The 21,142-nt window shown below is 44.8% G+C and overlaps 1 protein-coding gene across 11 annotated transcripts in view; it reads left to right on the top strand.

The window, feature by feature from the left end:
• Window positions 1-21,142, top strand: part of LOC119648998 (phosphatase and actin regulator 3-like) — a 650,924-nt gene that overhangs the window by 238,268 nt on the left and 391,514 nt on the right. For all 11 annotated transcript variants that reach the window (XM_038050940.1, XM_038050936.1, XM_038050938.1 and 8 more), the window contains 2 exons: window positions 18,521-18,619; window positions 18,837-19,244. In XM_038050940.1, the coding sequence (XP_037906868.1) occupies window positions 18,521-18,619; window positions 18,837-19,244 (507 nt within the window). The remainder of the gene's footprint in view (window positions 1-18,520; window positions 18,620-18,836; window positions 19,245-21,142) is intronic.

Raw genomic sequence — 21,142 nt, 5'->3', positions numbered from 1 at the left:
TGGCTTGGGGAGGCCGGTTGGCGTTGTGGTGCGCTGTTTTGATGCCACCAAAAGACATGGCTGCTGTACCAGCTCAGATCTTCAGAGCCAGGACGTAGCATTCATCAGGGATAACAGCTCACCCACTCTGTAACTGGAAATCTCTTAGAAGTTCCCAAAGAAGGGTTTTCCTATTGTCCTTTTCCCGGCTCTAGCTAGAGCCGCGCCATTGTAAAGAAGTGCCTGTCCCCTTATCCGCAGTTTCGGCAATGCTAATTGTAGAGTATATCGAGTTTGGAGGGCATGGTCCCTTATAGGTCAGTTTCTCGTGCAGACCGCCGTAATCTTGTATGATACACGCGTCTGATACAAGAGCTCTTGCCATGGATTCTCGTTACGGGTGGACCAAATTCTCAATGATTTGGCGTTGGTGGCGAGTCTTTCCAATCTCAGGTCTGTGGATATTAAGTAGTGCGAGTAGATTCCACTCTTGATAGTCGCTAGCGGCACACAGACTGTGCCCATCGAGGGGCTACCTAGAGGAGAGCCTCGCCGTCAACCCGCTCATTCCCGTCTATGTTTCTATGACCAGGAATCCAAGGAAGAATGATTTTGTGCGTGCCTCCTTGGCTGTTCCCACTAGCCTGGAGAATGTCGCCACTGAGTAGAAAGTCTTATTGGTTGCTTGGCTGTAGGTCAAAATTCCTATGTTACACTTGAGGCTCAGATCATACCCTAGCCATCCATAAACTTCTAATATCGTCAGTATTTCTGCTGACGAATACTGGAACGACTCGTATATCTGAAAAAAACTTTTGTGCTGACTTTGCAGTCAACCCCCGATTCGTCGGTGAAGAATACTGTGTCATAACTTTGCGACACGTCGCTGAACCTTTACTTTGCCTTGGTTGGTAAGTTCATAGCAAAGTTCCTCGTGAAGCTCCTCTTGCTTATAGGGTAATCTGTGGAGAATGCCCAGAGTTCCCAGGATACGTCGTCTAGCACGTTATTCTGGCTGTAGGGCTTCGCTGTCCAACATCCACACTCACGTATTCTGGCAGTACTGCCAGAGGTCCAGATGAGGAGTTTTAGGAGCACATTGCGAACATTTGCTGTGCAGGTCTGCGGAGCCCCCGTAGAAGCTGGACACGTGGTTCTTTGAATCTTCATTCTATTGTTCTTTAGCGCCTGCCGCTATACGCTATACGCGGGAGCGGAAAATCGGGTACGCTTGGTTGCATTTATGCCGAATGCGCATCTTGAAGCTCTTTCCGAATGCTCCTTCATGATTTCACTCAACTGAGGGAAGCATCCCTGACACCAACATCATCAAGTCATCCACCTTGACTCTTCTTCTGTCCTACATGTGTAGAATTTCGTTCACCACCAACAACCAAGTACCGGAGAGATGGCACTACACTAGGGCGTACCTCTCTTCACAGCTCTGGTCATGTGGCTGCCTTCCAGATTAAGATTATTCTAGTTCTTATCGTGAATATCATCCAATGCATAACATACCCAATCCTATTTTGGTGAAGGCTTGTTTGATTTCATTGGTACTAACATTGTAGCGACTGCTCAACTGCGTGAGCTACTCTGTGACGAACGGTTTTTGTATATTTGCCATTGAGGTAGGTATGCTGAGATTTGAATTAATATGTTCTCTCCCTAATCGTCCCTATCCTGGACATCCAGGATGCGCTCTAGGGTCTTCAACATGAGAAAGCCCGAAAGGTCGTAAGTCATTATTATTGAACTCGTTACGGTGCCTGCCTGCTTTTGGTATGAAAATCAAGCGTGTGTGTCTCCAAGAGTGTATAACGTATCCCAAAGAGATGAAGTTGTGGTAAATCTTGGCGACAACCCATGGCTGTCTGTGTCCTGAGATTTATGCGCAGAAGTTGTTTATAGTCCAATCGATTTCATCCTCGGTAATCATCGATTTGATAATCTTACACGAGCTGCATACCTTCCAAACAAGGCTCTGATGCACAGTCCGTCTGAATTAGCAGCTCCAGGATCTCATCAGAAGATTTCGCCCAGGAATAAAGTGGGGAAAATAAGTCAAGTCAAGTGCGCTCCTTTCTTGTCTTGTTTCCTTTTGTCTGCCTTTTTTGTTGCTGTTTTTTTAAAGAAGGTAGGAATTCCTTAAAGACACTGTGCTGGACACAACAGTGTCTCTCTACTCACAACCCGATGTTAGGGCCAATGACAGTTTCTTAGCGGTCTCATCGCCGTTGCCATTTATTTACAGATTTCTCCCTTTCTTGTTTTTCTTGTTATGTCATCTCGTCTATTAAAATGTCAGGCGGAATTATTCCTGAGATGATGAATATCATCAGCAGTTCTTCTCTAGACCGCACTAAGTCTATATGCATTACATAAAATATACAGTGCCATTTTTCAAACTGGTACTGTTAACAGCAAGGGAGAACCCATTACCCTGTCTATAATGAACCTACATAAAGGTCCTCGAGGTTTACCGTGAGTACCTGCCGTGTAGGCATAATCCCACGGTCATCTTCAGACACAAATTGATTTAAAGACCACAATCAGAGTCCCGCCGTAACTGGCACAGCGATACTGGTTTGTACTGAGTGCGGGCTCAGCATTCATACCAGTGGATGCAAAGCCTATCAAACAGCTCTGCGGCAACTAACCCCGCGAGGAGGTCTGCTCGCGATAGGGGCACAACCACGTAAATAACCGGGCCAAGAGCACATCCTCCAGGAATTATCCTGGAACATATGCGCTCAGGGGATCATCCCGGTTCCCATGGTACCAGATTTCCTTCGATGATGAATTCCTTCCAGACTCGGTTCTGATAGTCCTTCTCGGGTACACATCACAGCGACACATCAGGCATTTCGCCAAATGGCGAAACCCATCACGACGAGCTGACCCCGCTTGTGAACGGGACAAAGGCTGAAGAAAAAAAAAATCCATAACAATGAGCCCCGGTGGACATCTGGGGAAAAAACGTACTCTTTGCGTCCATTGTCGGCGTCATATGAGAACCTTCGTTGTTACAAGTAGCCGTTGACGATAATAGCAAGATGGGTTGAAACACTAATCGTCGCCCGAAACTTTCGTAGATAGATCCGGCCTCCATTTGGCCGAAGCCAATGCATTTCTCACCACCAGGATCACCATCATGCATTATTTGTAACCATTATTCTTCCGTGAAGTGAATTTTCGATTAAGCCAGTAACTAATTTAATCGTACAAATGATTGATCTAATTTTGAAGAAACCTTACTGTTGATCTGAAAGGCCTATTTGGGTCTCAGGAATTGGAATGATCTATTGTAGATTACCAGTTCAAACGTTTTCCGAGTAATGTTTAAGAGACATATGGGTTTATAGGACGATGGGTCACTTCGAATAGTCTTGATAGCCAGAGCCAGCTTGTGCACGCCCGAATATATCCAATGTAGACTGCATCACGTGCTTAAGCACCTTATTCGGTATTCCATTTACAGATGCACGAAACATCGCCTTAGTAGGTAATGTCATATCACGTCACTTTTTGAGAAAAGTAATATTATAAAGTAATGCCACACATATCACTTTCATTACCCTAACTGGACTTGCGATGTAATATCACCAATATCACATATACTCGGCAGGCAATATTTCCAAAAATTATTAATCGTTAGAGTGATATTTACCCTGCGTAAAATCTATGGCAGGGCTAGATACATATGAATAAAGAATGAACCTTTCGTGTAAGAAACGAAAGAAAGATAAAGATTCTTCTATATAGTAAGACATTTTCACATGCAAAGGCCAGGAAATAATAATTCTTGCGAACGGGCATTACTTACCTATTGCTTTGTTCGGGATTGCAAGCAATCCGCATATTTAAAAGTATCTATTGCTCACAAACCGGAAACCATTTAATTACACATAAATAGGAAAAAAGCCCAAATGATTGGCATCGGCTAGAAAATCTGCAACGACCACCGCCAGTTATTCAGGGATGGACGGTATGAAGTATCGAACGATAAATGACAATATTATTCCGTGATGTTTGATGATATTTTGTAAACCATATACCGCATCGGAATGGCTATTACAAAACATTTCAACAAAACATTAAAAGGGTAAAATCATAACTTTTCTACTAGGTCGTTATACTGTAATATTAGGTGATGTTGTGATGCTAAGTGATGTTAACTGGTGTTGTTTGGATCATGTTGGATAATGGTGCTGCGATATTACTCCTTAAAGTGATATCTCTTTGGTGGCATTACATACATCTGCAATTCCATCTAAGCCTGGAGCTTTGTTGTCTTTTTATTCTACTGTAGATTGTAGCTGTAAGTAACACACCCCAAAAAGAAAATTTAACAACAAACACAAAACTGTCCCTCTCTGATATCTAGACATAAAAAGTTTGGTGGAAATTTTACAATTACTAACAACGAATACAGCCTCAGATGATATGTCTATGGCTATGGCTATAACAAGCTAACAATGTTTGTAGAAATCTACTAGTTGCTTTTGACGGTGAAATGAATAAAACGAAACCAAAATCAGTCTATGATCCCAAAATTTCCTGGGTAATGCCGCTTTAATTAAATTCTATGAAAGGATTTCATTTTTCGGTGGTTTGATGTGATGTGATATCATCATCCGTCCTGATGTGATGTGATATCATCATCATCATCCATTCTATTTTTGTTAATCTCTTTATAATTTTGGAGGTAGTTTTGGGAGATATAAAGGACTTATGTTGTGGTACATGAAGTCAGATTGGCAAAGCAGGAAAACTTGTTGTGTTATTCGTATTAAATGGTGTGGTATCTCTCGTATTAACCGAAAGTGGCTAGTAATGCAGTGAGACCTTGGACGCCAATGTTCCGCAGCAAGATTTGGTACCATAATAATTGGATCCCATTTTTGAACACCTTCATTCAATTGGTGCTTCGTTACTGCATAGATCGAACTTTTCCATAAAAAAATTACAATCGATCCAATTATCTTTATTTCATCAATAGATAAACACTTTCTTCCTAATTAATAAATCCCAACTGCACAAATTGATAGTTCTTAAATGTAGTTCCTTTCTTCAATGCTGAACTTTTCATTGGTCATTTACTTTCGAATACTTTCCACAAGCTTCTTCCTAATTAACTTGGGTACTCTCAAGCTGCAGATACTGTAATGGAATAAACACTCAGCTAAACTCCTTTGGGTTTTTTTTTACTATTGGCTTCTCGCCTCCTTGGCCATGTTCAATTAACATGACAAGAAATTTACAGAAACTTTTAATTGAATAGAGCATCAGTTTCCGCCGTTTCCCTTGCATTTTTGCCGGTTCTTGGTGTGCTTTCCATCTGCCAGGGTCAGAAACTCTTCAACAGTGGTGAAGATGAGTTTGCACTATCTTTTCTGCTTTCTTTTTGTTTTAATTTGAATTTTCTTGGAAATTATGGAATGCATTAACTTAGTGAACATGAAGCTTCTGTATTACGCGGAAGAGAGTATTCTCAATGATCCCGCACTTGCTATATTACATTGCCTCGAGATAGAATCCATCTTGATGAGATGAAAAGGGGCTGAAATAAACCAAAATTTTCGACCCCCAATCCACTCTCTCATGCATTCCTGTGTGAGAGTCACTTCATGATTAGCTTCGCTATTCCGGTGTCTGTGGCTGCAATGGTTATCAGCTTGCTCAAATCCATCCAATTAACACGGATTTATCACAACATCCGTATATGAGGTCAATAAAGCGAAATAAAGTCTGCATCAATCATATATCCCTCATTAGTTCGTGGGATCAATATTGATGGTATTATGGTAATAAAGGCTCTGCACACCGTCAGTTTCGGGCAGCCCTGAGCTACCATGCTGAATGCTGGTAAGATGGGGAGAAAATAAACAAAGAAAGACCAACCAAATCAATCATTTATTGTTGATTAGCATGTGCTGATTACATTTTGGTAATTTTATCCAACGGCCGGGCCTAATGTCTTGTATGTTCGCACTCTTAATCAAATATGTGCCGAAGCAGGTGCGGAGTTTGAAACATCAATGATTTATGTCCGAGTTGTAACAATCTGTTCATATTTTTGTTTTCTGGTTGCGAAGATATAACAACAATGACGTAGGTGTCAGTTGTGGTGTTAATTGATTTCGAAGGACGGTACGGGGTTTCCAAGGATACATCACACCTTCGTGTTGACGGAAAACGTGACCTCTCTGGTTAGTCAGTGCTTGTAGCTGTTCTGAAGTTTTAGTTTATCAAAAAATCATGACAGCTGATGAGTATGGATGGGCAGCAACAGCTGTATTGCTGGGAATCTATGGGGAAGAAATGAAACATGAAAAGCAGGGAGGAAGGGAGGGAGCTCTCACTTGGATGGGACAATTGGTAAAAGCTGAATATTTCCAGATAGTAAGAAAAAAAGTCCCAGCACAGAGTATCTAACTGCATTCTGATCTCACCGGTACTATTCAAAAGGAAATACCTTTGGGTTAAATAGTTCCCTGCGCCCTGCCATGGTTCCATAGTATTCTGTCCCAAGAAAAGATCCTGGCTCTTTCCCCAAGTACCACCGAAAAAAAAAACCCGTCGTCCTAATTGGTTTTGTCGGTTACATGATGGGCATCATCCTTATTGTCCAAAAAGCGAATCGATCGGGTTCCAAGATTAACAAGAAGGAAGTCGCCAAGGCCGTTATAATCCTGGAAGCTCTACCAATGATTTCGGAAGATACCGGCAGCTAGTTTGAGACTCTATTTCGCGTGCGCTCCCTTGTCAAATTCTGGGCTCGTTGGCACTTCTACAAGAGGTCATACAAGAACAAGGAGAAGGGTTTCGCCATGTCATCCAAGCGATGAACCGAAAGCTTTTTATCCAGAAGAGCACCTGGAATGACTTCAAGAAGATAAGTCGTAACTGGAAGGCAATCTGCGTTATTGCTAATTCAAGGATTCGTTTGATCAAGCAGCGCGAAAATCAAGCTTCCCTCAATTGAATGAAGGTTCGATTTGAAGGAAATTGGTAAGCGAGCCCCTTTTTGAGGAGTTGGGAGTCTTCAAAAAGCACTGGTCTGGATAGGCCAGTTAACCACCCACTTAAACCCTACCGGACTCCTCCTCCTCCCCTGCCTCGTGGAATAATCATAAGGTATTCTATTACAGAGCGGATTTAGCGTCCGTAGCCGTGCTTTTCTAGTCTCCTCCGCCTTTCCCACTTTGCTCTGGATAGATGCGATCATGAATTCGATTGCATTCCAATCCTACTGAAATGACAGTTTGGGAGTTCTCCCAGGACACCGTTTACGAAATTAAACTCCGAAATCGAACTTACAAAATTAGACTGCGAACGGCCTGCCCTCAAGGGAGAAACGGAAGTATTTGATGGAGAAGTACGTAGCGTAGCTCACGATTGTATTCGCTGTAATTAGGTTCAGCTGGGTTGAGTTGCTTCGAAAAGAAGCTCAACGGTTGCCAGGTCTGATTCACCTTCTAAGCGTTGATAAGCGGCTTTGAGAAAGAAACGTCGATAGAAATTTAACATACCCAAAAATCTTCGCAGATTCTTTACCGTGGTTGGGAAGGGAAAGCTCTTTCTTGCTTCAACCTTGTTTGGGTCAGGTTAGATTTCGTCAATGGACAAAATTTTACGTACATTGGACAGCAGCGGAGTTAAGGTGGTGGCGTATGCCGACGACTTGGTGATATTAGTATCAGGGATGTTTCTGTCAATTATGAGCGACACCATGGAAGGAGCGTTGCGAAAGGTGTGCCTGTGGGCCGCAAGATGCGGACTCAGCATAAACCCAACCAAAACGCAACTGATGCTATTCACCACCAAGACAAGGATACCTGAATTCCATCTACCACGGCTGAATGAGCAAAGATTGGTTCTTTCCTCTAATGTAAAGTATCTGGGTGTAGTCCTGGATGCTAAGGTAAATTGGAGGTTGAACATAGAATTGAGGGTTAAGAAGGCTTGTATAGCCTTCTATGCCTGTAAGAGAACCTTTGCAAAGAAATGGGGTCTCCGGCCGAGGATGGTTCTCTGGATGTAGACCGCTGTAGTGCGTTCGATCCTGGCGTACGGCTCTATTGTGTGGTGGCAGGCTTTGAAGAAGAAATACAATAGAACGAAGCTTAATAGGATTCAAAGAACCGCGTGTGCAGGTGCAACTGGGGCTCTGCAGTCCTGCCTGCATCTCCGTTGCAGCGTGCAGTGCCGTCAGACTACGTAAGTCCGGATGCTGGGCAGCGGACTCCTAGGGCCATAGTAGCATCCTAGATGGAGAATCCGGGCATTCTCCACGGACTATGCCACCTAAGCTGAACTTTACGAGAAACTTTGTTGTGGACTTTCTAACCAGGTCAGAGTGGAAGACCGGCAGCGTTTTGCAAGGCTATGACTCAGTACGCGTGTGCAGATGCTACAGGGGCTCTGCAGTCCTGCCCGGCAGATGCTCTCAATGTACTCTTGTATCTCCTCCCCCTAGACCTCCACATCAAATATGTTGCAGCGTGCAGTGCCGTCAGACTACGTGAGTCCGGATGCTGGACAGCGAAGTCATACGGTCACAGCAACATCCTAGATGAAATACCTCGAGACATCTGGGCATCCCCCACGGACTATGTCACACGGAAGCTGAACTTCACTAGAAACTTTGCTGTGGACCTTCCAACCAGGGCAAAGTGGAAGACCGGCGGCGTGTTACAAGACTGTGACACAGTATTCCTTACGGACGGATCAAAGATGACCTATGGAGTCGGTGCGGGGGTTTTCTCGAATACACAGGGTGTATCCAAGTCGTATGGTCTCCCAGGTTTCACCAGTGTATTCCAGGCGGAAGTACTGGCGATATTGGAAGTATGTCGATGGCTGGAGCGTGATTCGAGCCCCAAGCGTAACATAGCCATTCTGACCGACAGCCAAGCGGCCATCAAGGCCTTGTACTCAACGACGACATCTTCCCGCTCAACCATCTGGCGGCACGCTTAAAGTCACTTTCCTCTGGGTTCCCGGGCATAGGAACATAGAGGGGAATGAGCGGGCTGACGGATTGGCCAGGCAAGGCTCTGCTCTTGGCAGTCCCTCGGCGAATACAGTCGGTGTTCCGCTGGCGGCTGTCGGGGGCGCAGTCTACTCGCACTACCTTACAGCCGCGGGCCTAAGATGGCGAAGGCTTACAAGCTGTGCCAAGTCAAGGAGAATTTGGCCCGCTTATAACATAGCCCGATCACGAGAGCTCCTGAACCAGACGCGTGCAAATACATTCAAGATTACGGCGGTCTGCACGGGGCATTGGAGGGGACCATGCCGCTAGGCTCGGCATACCCTACAACTCGCATTGCCGAAGCTGCGGAGAAGGAAGGGAAATCCTGATGCACTTTTTCTGCGATTGCCCAGCTCTGGCTAGAGTCAGGCTGCGGGCACTGGGTAAACCATTCTTTGAGGACCTCAGTGAGATTTCTAGCTGCAGGGTTGGAGAGCTGCTTTCCTTCGTGAATTCTACGGGCTGGCTCTGAAGATCCGAGCCGGATGGACTCTGCTTCCCTGCTCCCATAACAACAGTCACGGACTTTGGAGTTTGTGGCATCAAAACGGCGCACTAAAGCGCTAATTGGGCTCCTCGGAGCGGCCACTGATACCTATCTACCTACCTAGATTTCGTCTGGGGTAATCATATGGCCGAGAAATTTCACCTGCTTCTGTAGAAATTTGCATTTTTCAACGTTTATAACGAGTCCGGCTTCAAGGAGACGTTGAAAAATGCACTCGAGATGGTCCAAATGCTCAGCTTCGGAAGAAGGAGCGACCAAAATATCATCCATGTTTATGAAACAGAAGTTTAAGGTTGGTAGGACAGAGTGGATTAATCTCTGGAATATCTGCGGAGCGTTGCACAAGCCAAAAGTCATCCTGGTAAAGTCGAAGAGTCCGGAAGGTGTGCAGATAGCCGTTTTTGGTGTGTCTTCGGGAGCGACAGGGATTTGGTGATGCACAAAATCATGGATGACGCCTCACTTGAAAGGATGATCTTGGCATCTGGGTGTAAACCTCAAAGGCTTCTACAAGTTATGAAGACCATCCGACTTCTCGCTTGTTGCAGTTTTTCGTACCTTTAAGTTGATCGTTTTGTAGTACCTGAGCATGCGTGCGTTCTGAAGTATGACAGTTGACTGCCCTAAGATAATGCTTCAGATTCCGCAAAGTTTCTGGTCTAGGGTAGGGCCAGGATAGCTTCGAATTTCTCTGGGATAGCTTGAAACCAAGCACGTTGACAGTAAGGCCTAAGAAAAATTTCTCTTCAACCGTATAATGTAGTTTTGAAAAAACCATATGCAGCGGGTTTGCATAAGGGCTACTTGACGGTTTAACAAGGCCGAGTTGGCGGGCGGTCATAATGTGATGCTGTACTAAAGCTGGTGATCTGGTGATGCAGCCTTCGTTGGTTAAAGACCGCTCGAACTAATACAGGACTGCTACGACTTCTTTTTTTTTTTTGACTCTGAGTTTATGATTGATCCGGTGAGAGAACCGAAATTGAGTGGACGAGCGTCTCCTTGACTTCTCCAAGAGTTGAGCAAAGGATCGTCTCATCAATAAGGCGGTGTCTGTTCAGATCTGTGAGGAAACCGAAATACAAGAGAAAATAGGCCTCTAAAATCGGCAAGGGCTTGCGAACAGATAAACGAGTGTTGGAGACCAGAATCCAATGTGCAGCCTTGTACCTGAATGCCCAGATGTGTGTGTCAAGAGACGGAAAGTGAGTCCGGCTAGGCAGGGGCGCCACACCTATTCAGCTCACGATGACTCTCATCGGATGAATGACTTTTGACAACAGGCAACAGAACTCTGTAGAATTTACATTGGAACAATTTTGGTAAACAGAGTTACCTCCAATGAGAGAGTAGTAGGAAGGAGGACTTTTTTTTTTGAAAGAGACAGAAAGCTCATTAGCGAGTTTGTAGTCGATATATATCGGAGTCGATCTTGCGGGATCCAGGCATCTTCTGCGCAAGGCGCCGTTAAATGACTCCATCCTTCTCCGGTATAAATTTCGAAGGCGAAGTTTAGTTAAGGATTGGCCTCGGATGTAGTTCAAATCGGCTGGGCTATGATGGTGTCCACTGTCAGTTCTGTAATTTTGTGGGGATTTTATCCGAGAAAACATGGTGGTTGAAATGTTCCTTTGATCGGTGTTCCCGAAAAGATGGACTTGGACACAGTTCGCTGAATCAACGAGATTGGCCACATTCCAGACAAGAAACGAATCGCACTGTCAACATATCCAGAATCTTCGAGATGATTAAAGGGCAGGGGGACTGAAATTCGATAGTTTCCATGAGGAAATCCGGCCGTAAGACCGATATCTAAAACCGATCAGTGCGATGGGTAGCCAAAAAGGAGCTTAACTCTTAAGCTCCGAAACTACAAAGTGTTCAAGTTCATGTGCGCTTTCAAAGACTTCGCTGACAGTCATCAAATGCCAAAGTCTGGCCCGTAAAGGCTTCTGACAGACCTCCCACCAATTAACATGAATACCAAGCCTGCTGTCAGTATAGACCAGTACCTCTGTGAGGCTCCGGCTGTGATCATAAGTTCAATCCATTTCCGCCGATTGGTGGGGGAACTTATGCTTACTTCGTTAGACCTTCATCCTTCGGGTTTTACAGTTTTGGTATAACATAGTTCTACCAAATGTGGCGAACACATTCTCTTTTGATCTTATCCTTGCTCAACTACACCCTATTCGGGTATATGTGCCCCATCAGAAAATTGACCTTTGGGATTCGCTTATAGGCTGCTATTCTTCTCACATCGCCGGTTCCCTTTCATACCATAGAAGAAAAATGCATCATGATCGAATTCATACCAACCGCAAAATTTCCAATAAAGGGAAAATTACTTAATTAAATTGCATCAATAACGAAAATTACTGTTGAAAATTTAATCTAGGCCACACTCAGCAATTTAGGATTGTTTTCGGTTAGCATTCAACCGTGTGTAAAAAGGATTGTAAACAATATTAGGTTAGCTCGCTGCCAAATTTACGAGGCCTACATGTTTTTTATATTGAAATTTCCTTTGTGTTGAGAATGGAGTTTTATTTTAAATTATATTGTGCGTGGAATTTGCGCTCCATCATGGGAAGCTCCTGATATGGACTGTTATGGTTTCAATGACACGGATAAATATTCATTTCGTCCCTACCAGGCTTACAATTTTTAGGGGAGTGCGATAGAAGGCAATGATTGTTATTTTTTGGGACTGTCCAACCAGAAAAGGCCGAAAACCCTTTGGATGGAGTTTTTTTAAAGGAAGGGTCGAAGGGTGAATGAAAGCCCCCGAACAAAGGACTGCATATTGCAACGTCAGCATAAGAGAACATTTGATAACGAGGTCAGCAAAGAGAGTCTTGATTTCAGCCTCTGCAGTCGGCACCACATAATACGAGGTTTATGGCGGGCTCGAGAAAACGAATCTATTCCATCATCCGACTTGTATTTACCCTCGACGAAGCGATACCCGCTATCTATAGATCCGGTTGCGAAGGAATTAACAGCATGGCCTAGTTGATTTCTCTGACTAGGTTGCCAATCGAAAGCCAAGCCGCTGCCTCAACCAACGAGCAGCAGCTAAAAAGAATTCGAAGACCGACGGCCGGCTAAGGAGCCACCCTACCTCTCTGGCAGCCAACTCACGCTGGTGCTGGTATGCTGAATGCAGGGTACCTTAATCCTTCAAGAAAACCAACCAGCGAACGGAGCTCAGCTGAACGAAACTCAGCAACCATCATGTCGCTGCACCCAAAGGATTACATCAAAAGGACGAAACTAGAGCGCCAACCTTTCACTCTCCAAGTAACCAACGCGTCGTCAATTGCCATGGCACGGTTCGGTACGAATACGGTGACGCTGTACTTAGCCTTGTGACGTCCATACTCTTCACAGTTCACCATCCCAGCGATCATCGACGCAGTTACTTATCCGAACACGACCTCCTCATTGACATTCAAGGAAAAAAATTGTTCAATTTATTGACTAGGCTTGTCTCGTATAGCTAGTCGCTCCCATCCACGTAACTTCTTGATTTCGGAAGTTACCACTCCTTCGAGAGGGCTAGGACATTCTTATGTGGCTTCGCTACAGGAGAGTTCTAGGGGTTTAACGTGAGTACCTGTCTCGTGGACTTAATCCCACGGTCCTCTTAAGACACGGATTGATTTTGTGACCACAATCAGAGCCCCGCTGTGACAAGCAACAACGGTACCAGTCTATACCAAGTGCATGGCTCAGCATTCATACTGGTGTATGCAAGACCTACCAAAATCTCTACCGAACTAAGGAGTACGGCACCCGTGTTCAAACGCAACACCACGCTGAGATCCGAAGTCTCTGTTCACTTGAACGCAACCACAACCTCCAGGAAGCTTTCATTAGGGGCCAACCGAAAACAACCGAGCTGAACGCCCATACAACAGGAATTCTTCTGAAGTATATGAGTCCAGGGGTTATCCCGGTTCCCAAGGTACCAGTATACCCCTGGTAAGGTTTCGTGACTATTGCCAGTTCAGATGAGTCCCCGTGCAGACTCGGGTCTGATCGCCCTAATTAGGCCTTTGGAGCATTCGCGGCCGGCAAGCCAATGCGATGCAGCGTCTCCCGGTGCCACCACTATGGAGGTTCTCCTCGGCCACTCGGGTTTTGGTTCAGCCGACAGGGTTCTTCCTCCCCGCCACCTCTGAGCATCGTGCCTTTCCTACAGGAATTTAATGACATCTGCTCCTCACACAACACATCTGTCTCGCTTCCGGACCTACCAATGTAGTACGATATCTACAAAATGGGCCTACCAATTTTCGAGCACCTACGCAAGTCGTGCTCTACAAGAAAGAAGCATCATTCGGCCATCGTATAGCCAATGAGTCAGTTTGCTCGACCTCGTTTTCAAATCAGACGGCACATGGCGAAACACCGGTGAATGCAGGTAACTGGCGTTGCCATAATAAGCAAACTGAAGGCACAAAAAGGCGTTCTGAAGACAGCGATCGCAATATAATTCAGTCTCTTCGAATTCATTCAGTCATCAAAAGGTTTTCGCAATGCAGTTTCGGGTGACTACGACCAACATTTACGACAGCTTTTCCTGCCTGCTTTCTCGGGAAACTATGTATCAACCAGGACGAACATGTTCTGGACAGGAATGAAGTAGAATATCTTGGTTTACTAGCTCTATTCAGAGGCTATCAGGCCTCCTTCGCACAAAATCCAAGCCATGGAAGATTTTTCTGCTGTTGAGTTCCGTCGATTCCTAGAGATGCTTGATTCCTACTTCTACTGTATTCCGGTGAACGAGTTTCTTAAGGGACTACCCTCCAAGGATAAGAAGTTCCCTCTAGTCTGGATGTCCGAATCAAAAACTGCTTTCCGAAGCAGCGAAACATCACGCGCCGACGCGATTCTTCCACGAATGCTACTTTGTCCTTGATAGCGGAAACATCTGACGCCATTCTTGGTCCATCCCATTTTCTCGGCGCTCTCTGGTTTTCTTAATCAGAAAACTGTAGAATTCTGGTATACGTTACAGAACCTATGATCAAGAGTTCCTCTCACTGCCATCGAGCATCTCGAATATTTTCTGGAAGGCCGTTGCTTCATAGTTCTCAGCGACCGCTGGCTCATAGTCTATGCCTCTAGCAATGGTCGAACATGGTCTTGACCACACAAGCGCAATGGATGGACTATATCCTGCGGCATCAGGTAGTCGTGAAATTCGTAAAGGGAACGGACACTGAGGTTACAGACGCCTCAATCCGAAAGTCTTTACCGATGCTTAAGTGAGCTTCGACTGAAAACTTTAGGTCCTAGCTACCAGCCACCTTACAAACGAAAACTTTCGCTCCAACGCTCCAAGGTACATTTATACAACCGCAGCGCCTTAGCATCTTTCAATGCTACAGACGACCAAGTCGACCATGTTCATAATAAAGTTAGCACAGGAGATGAAATCTCGCCTCACCATCATTGATTGGGTTTTCAGGTGGCCATCCATTCTCTCTCTTAGACTGTCATTAATGCCCCCCCAATCGATCCGTGTCTTCGGTGCGCCGTAGCTAGCAACCAGCATTGGGAGAGAGTGACAGTAGTGCTTCCATTCCGGTTTCGTGCCGAATTCACGGGTTCTATCCGAGACCTCAGGTTACCTACCCGGTAGCTCTGTGGTCGCTCTGAGGAGGCTAGCGCTGTGATGCACAATTTTGATGCCACAAACTCCCTAAAAGGAGAGCAGAGTTCAGGCAGCTCAGAGCTTCAGAGCCAGTCCGTTTACGAAGGATAACCGCTCTCCCATCCTGCAATTGGAGATCTTCTTGAAGTCCTCCAAGAATAGTGTCTGTAGCCTGGCTCTAGCTACTGAAATACGAATTGTAGGGTATGCTGAGTCTGGCGGCATGGCTCCTTAAGGCCAGTGCCCAGTGCAGAAGGCCCTAACTTCAATGTAATGCATTTGCACGCGGATTTTGTTGTACGTGGTACAAATCCGCCTTGGCTTAACGCGGACGGTGAGCCTTCGTCACCTGAAGGCCGCTGCTGCTAAGTAGTGCGAGTAGATTCCATTACTGACAGTCTCCAGTGGGACGCAGATATTGTGCCTACCTAAAGGCTGTCGATAGCAGAGCTCTGCCTGGTCAGGTTGTCAGGATGATGAGGAGGATGACTTTCTGTGTGCTACCCAGACTGTGCAGCGCGTCCCCCAGACTTTTTAGCGCATCCTCCAGGCTTCATCAGCTCGAAGGATGCCGTCGCTGAGGACTACGCATTTATGACTGCTTGAGTGTAGGTCAGAATGGCTATGTTGCGGCTCTGATCATGCTCTAGGCATCGACAGACTTTCAAACAACCCCCGCGCCGACTCCACAGACCGTCTTTGATCTGTCGGTGAAGAATAGTGAGTTATAGCCTAACATGGCAACACGTCGCATGTCCCCCATTCCGCCCTGGTTGGATATTCCATAGCAAAGTTCCTCGACAAGCTTTGCTTGCAGGTGCCATAGTCCGTTGGGAACGCCCAGAGTTGCCGAGGAACTTTGTTAGGACGCTACTATAGCCGTGGGGCTTCGCTGTACAATATCCGAACTCACGCATTTTGTTACCATTGCACGCTACAGCGTACACAAGGCGGAGGATGAGGTCCCGGGGGAGGAAGTGTTGAGTACATTGAGAGCATCTGCCGGTCAGGATTGCAGTTTCGTTCTATTGTTTTTTTTTTACAGAGCGCCTGCCACCACACAATAGAATCGTACGTAAGCACGAACCACGGCTATGTTCATCCAAAGAATCATACTCAACCAAAGACCCCATTTCCTTAAAAAGGTCCTCTTGCAGGGGTAGAATACTATTACAGGCCTCCTTAATCCTCAGTTCTATCTTCAGTCTTCAAGTTAAGTTACACCCCAGGTTTACATCTATATCCAAGATACCACTCACGTTGGAGGCATATTCAGACCTTTCCCAACGCTCTCTTCATGCTTTCACTCATAACCAAGGGAAACATCCCTGACAACAATATTACCAAATCCTCGTCAAACGCCGGCATTTTTACCCCGCTAATGTCCTATATGTGTGGAATTTTGTCCGTCAGTATCATTCAGAGCTTTGGAGAGAGGTCGTCAGTAAGGTAGCTAGGGTATATTGCACGGTTGAGCGGTCGTTGCAGCAGCTAATTACCTCCTCAAGAGCGATTTGAGGTAGGACTGATGAGACTTGGAGAAGGGCATTTTCTCTCTGATCGTCTTTAAATGTATGCCCAGGACGCGCTCTACAGGTCTTTCTTACGGAAGGGGTTGCATCTGCTTGCTTTCGGTATGGCAACTACGTTCGTGTTTCCAAGTGTGTGGTACGTATCCACAATAAATCTCGAGAAACCACGGGAAAACTCTTTCCTGTTGGTTCTGTAGCATAACTGGCATTATGTCATCTGGGCCTGGAGATTTATATGTGGAGAAGCTATTTAAATACCAGACGATTTTATCCTCAGTAATTACGGGAGGGACTACATACCTTCCAAATAAGACCCTGGCTCACAGTCCTCCTCGCTGGCTGGGAATTGGGTCTAAATTAGCAGCCAGGAGCCTTTCGACTTTTAAGAATGAGTTTCTTGGGCACAATCTTATCTATGATGGTGGACATCAAATTTTGCAGTTCTTCTGTCGTGAGCCATGTAAACTGAGGAGATATACACGTTGTTTGCTCCATTTTGACCACGGTTAGATTACTGAAACTTAGGTGCGGACAAAGAGAAGCGTGTAGTCTCTTTTTGGCGAGGATACATGCTGTAATATGTCCTGATCAGTGTCTCTTGTCTCTGTCTCAGCATAATCTGTTTGTATAGCGGTTCGTTCGCTCTGCCGATCTTCATTCAACAGCTCGTTGGCGACGTCAATCCAGGTTGTCGTCCAGTGTGAACGGTGCACTTTCACCTTTGCATATTTGACTCCGGACTGCATTTGATGGTCTGGTTTTTCGAATTCTTCCAGGCACTCTCCATTTATGCGGAGCAAAAAGGATTGGCTATTGGCCTGAGGTTCCTCTTTCCTGATCCATCTAGTCGTATATGGAGATCTTGGCGTTTTGAATACACAAGGATTGGACGAACTTGTGCTTTCCGTTCGAGCCTTCGGCCTCATTTTGGCAGTGAATGGCCTTAAGATTTCCGCTCTTCCTGGCACGCTCATCTTAGTGGCGCACGAACCGCGAAACTCCCTGAAGAGTTTGTTCTCGAATGCTATGACTTAGAACCGACGGGCTGCCTGGGAGGAATCAATGCAAGGGTACAGAATGTCCTCGGTGACCATCTCCGACAGCCTGGCTTAAACACTGGTCCACAACTTCGGCGCCAGTTTACCGCTGTTTGTCTGTTTGCAAAAATTGCTTGGTGACCAAAGGTTTGCACACTTTGCTGCCCTTGTTTTGCTGTTAGTGGTTTCTAGGTTGAAAGCCATTAGGCGGCTATCGTCTTCTGCCTGGATGACTACAGTTCATTCAAGACCTAACGGTACACTACAGGATATCCTATAGAAGGCAATGTGGTCAGCATTGCGCTCGCCCGAGATTATTATCCTGATTTAACTCAGGTACTCATTAACAGCTGAGTCGACTGGTATCCGACGCCAAATCACGATATAAATTCCACTGTCACCAATGAGATTTGAACCGCAACCTTCCGTACGATAGCCTTGCGCGCTCCCAATAATAGTCCGGGGAAAATATCCACTCTGGCTACCCCATCCATCAGGGTAAGAGTTTTACTTGAAACTAAAGATTCGAAGGTATTCAGAGTTCGCATATTAGAGACCAAGCTCCCCACTTGCCACGCAATCCTTGGCGTATGCAACTTTCAGTAATAACTGCTTACGTTCAATCCTAATGTCACATGTGTACTAAATCTAAAAATGTTGCCACATCTAAAGGCACATTACAATTGAGTACATCATTGCCATTTCCTTATGAGCCCAAAGTAAGGAGGCTAATATAAAGTTTTTTTTCTTTTTCAGCACTCGAACGAAAAATATCAGTACGTGCCAACAGAGAAGAGCTTGTCCAAAAAGGTATCCTTCTACCCGAAAGTCCGATCGGTGCAATAACAGAGGCGGGTAAGTGTCACATTAAATCTTTCGATGAGTGTAGTTTGTTAAAGCTGTGATGCTCAAACTTTGCATGTGAAAGCTTTTTACAGGAAACTTCGTTATTTTGTAGTTTGGACTCAAACCGCCTTCGCGTTGGCTAAGATTGCGGGTTGAAGTTTTCACTAGAAAGTTTTTCACAGTGGATACCATAAATATTTGACCATAAAAATTTTGTTGTTTCCAGGTGAAGAATATTACAATACATCAACAGCTAATGGCACTAGTCCTGCATTAGCCGTCCATAATAATTCCAACAATACACAAAATCACATAACAACATCATCATTATCAACATCATCGGCAACAACAACAACAAATAATGTACCTTCGTCACATTCCGTTCAACAGATAAGCTCAACAATGGGTGGAATGATTGTGGGTAGCGGTCCGGGCGGGCAATCTGGTGGCGTTATGATTGGAGGTAATCAAAATCTTACCAATAGCCTGTCCGTGCCACATTCACAATCAGCCCACCAATTGGGTCAACCGAATTCAATCGGTAATCCAGGCGGTGCCCCATTAACTCCTTTGGCTCAACATCATCAAGCACTAGCACAGCAGTTGCAACAGCATTTTGCAAGCAACAATATTGGTAAGTGGTTAGCGATTAAGGGTAGTTTTAGGAGTTATTTGGGGTAAGGACGAGATTAGGGGTTTACAATTTATGCTGGTCTGAAAATCTTGAAAGTTTTAGCTCGGATTCAGTTCATGGTATTCAAGCGAGTATATTTGGTCAGACGAGGTTCCACGTATTCGGGGGAAAAGTCAGTTTAGCCCTTGTCCTTTGTGTTTTAAAAATACACCCTTATGTGACGTTGGAACTGTTCAATTGACCTATGGGTAAAATCGGAAGTGGAATGAAAGTATATTTTTGTTGTAGGCACCTATGTAGGGTGTTGCATGCCAACCACATTTACGAGTCATCCCTCCTGGATTCTAAGGGCGTGCCTTAACTGTCCCCAGGAATTCTTCAACGGGATATGCTCTCCCTGGTATTTTACGCCATGAAAACGGTTTGAGTATATCCATCCATTGAGTGAAGATAAACTGAAGGATCGCAATAAGTTTAGGAAATCCGAATTTCGTTCCCTACCATCATTATCCAGGATGTGTTAAACTTGAGGAGTGGGGTTTCTTCCTATCAATGCAACCCCGTATTAAGTTCTGCACTTAAATTCCATCTCAAAACTGCTAAGTGCAATTGAACATTGAGTATTCCATATACATGCAGACAGCCCAGTCCTTAAGGATATCTCCTTCCTACTGTTATCTCTCCATCTTCCAGAACATGACTCTCCATTACTCGCTTTGTCGGTGCAAATCAATTCACATCCACACTTTTCGATTAAAGCAGCAAAGCAAACACATCACTTAGCCACGAGTGTACTTTTCGTGGAAAATCAGTTCTAAAATTTTCCTCATCGCTATTTCCAGCCCTGGAGATCTATAGAAAGGCGCTCGTCCTTGAAAGGGAAGCGGACCGAAGGGTGAAGTTAGGATACAATATGAAGTGAAGAAGAGTCAATAGAATCACAAGTTTGATGACACTCCATCATGGAAGTAGGCAAACGATGAGCAATTGATTGTCATGAAAGGGTGCCCAGTGGGGTGAGTGTCGGCGAGGGAGCGATTCAATGGGAGGATGCCGGTAATGTGATTTTGATAGTCAGTGTTTGTGCAGTTTTCTTGAAGGGTACGAAAAGATTCAAAATGTTTAAAGTAGTTTTGCTATTTTGGTGCAATTTTGGGTTTGCATTTATCGAGATTAACCTCTTTTCTTGGGGATGTTGGATAAATGTAAAAGCAAACATTGGAGATTTCCACTGGATGATTTTAGAATTAACTGGAACGTGGGATATTTTTTTCCTCCAAAAGCAGTGGGTATCAAACGTAGATAGTTCTCGTCCAAAATACTAAATAGAATCTGAAGGGTAGACCATAGTTATCCAATAGTTGAGATAGAATCAACTCGATGCAAGAAGAAAAGTTAAAATTTAGGTCTGGTCCCTTCTGAAAATCTTGGAAGTGGAAGGTCAAGTTTTCTCATATGGAATATTTTCTCCTTAGTCCTCGGCTATAGCATCATTTTGGAATCCAGTTGCCACTCCCATCGGCACTTTGTACAATCGTTAATAGGAAAATATTTTCACTTTGTCCCTTCCCGGATTACTTGACTGATTTTAAATGAAGGTCGTGTGTCCCAAGGGGGACATTTACTTTTCCCTGTAGAAAAGGGGAAAAGCCCAACTTCAACATCAAATCCTTTTAAAGACTAATTGAAGATGCCACCTGTAGGACATTTAAATACCTACTGAGTAAAGGACAAAAAAAACCAAATAAAGGATAGAAGTCCCGGGGAGGAGGAGTTCTCTCTCCCTCTCTCTGTAACATTACTTGATGAACTTACGATAGGAAAACACCCCATAGGAAAAGGAAGCAGTTCATTACATCAAGCTGGCTGTTATTTGTATAGGTTAAAAATGCTTTACT

This window comes from Hermetia illucens, chromosome 2 (assembly GCF_905115235.1).
Source record: "Hermetia illucens chromosome 2, iHerIll2.2.curated.20191125, whole genome shotgun sequence".
Classification (NCBI taxonomy): domain Eukaryota; kingdom Metazoa; phylum Arthropoda; class Insecta; order Diptera; family Stratiomyidae; genus Hermetia; species Hermetia illucens.
This window is presented reverse-complemented; position numbering and strand designations above follow the sequence as displayed.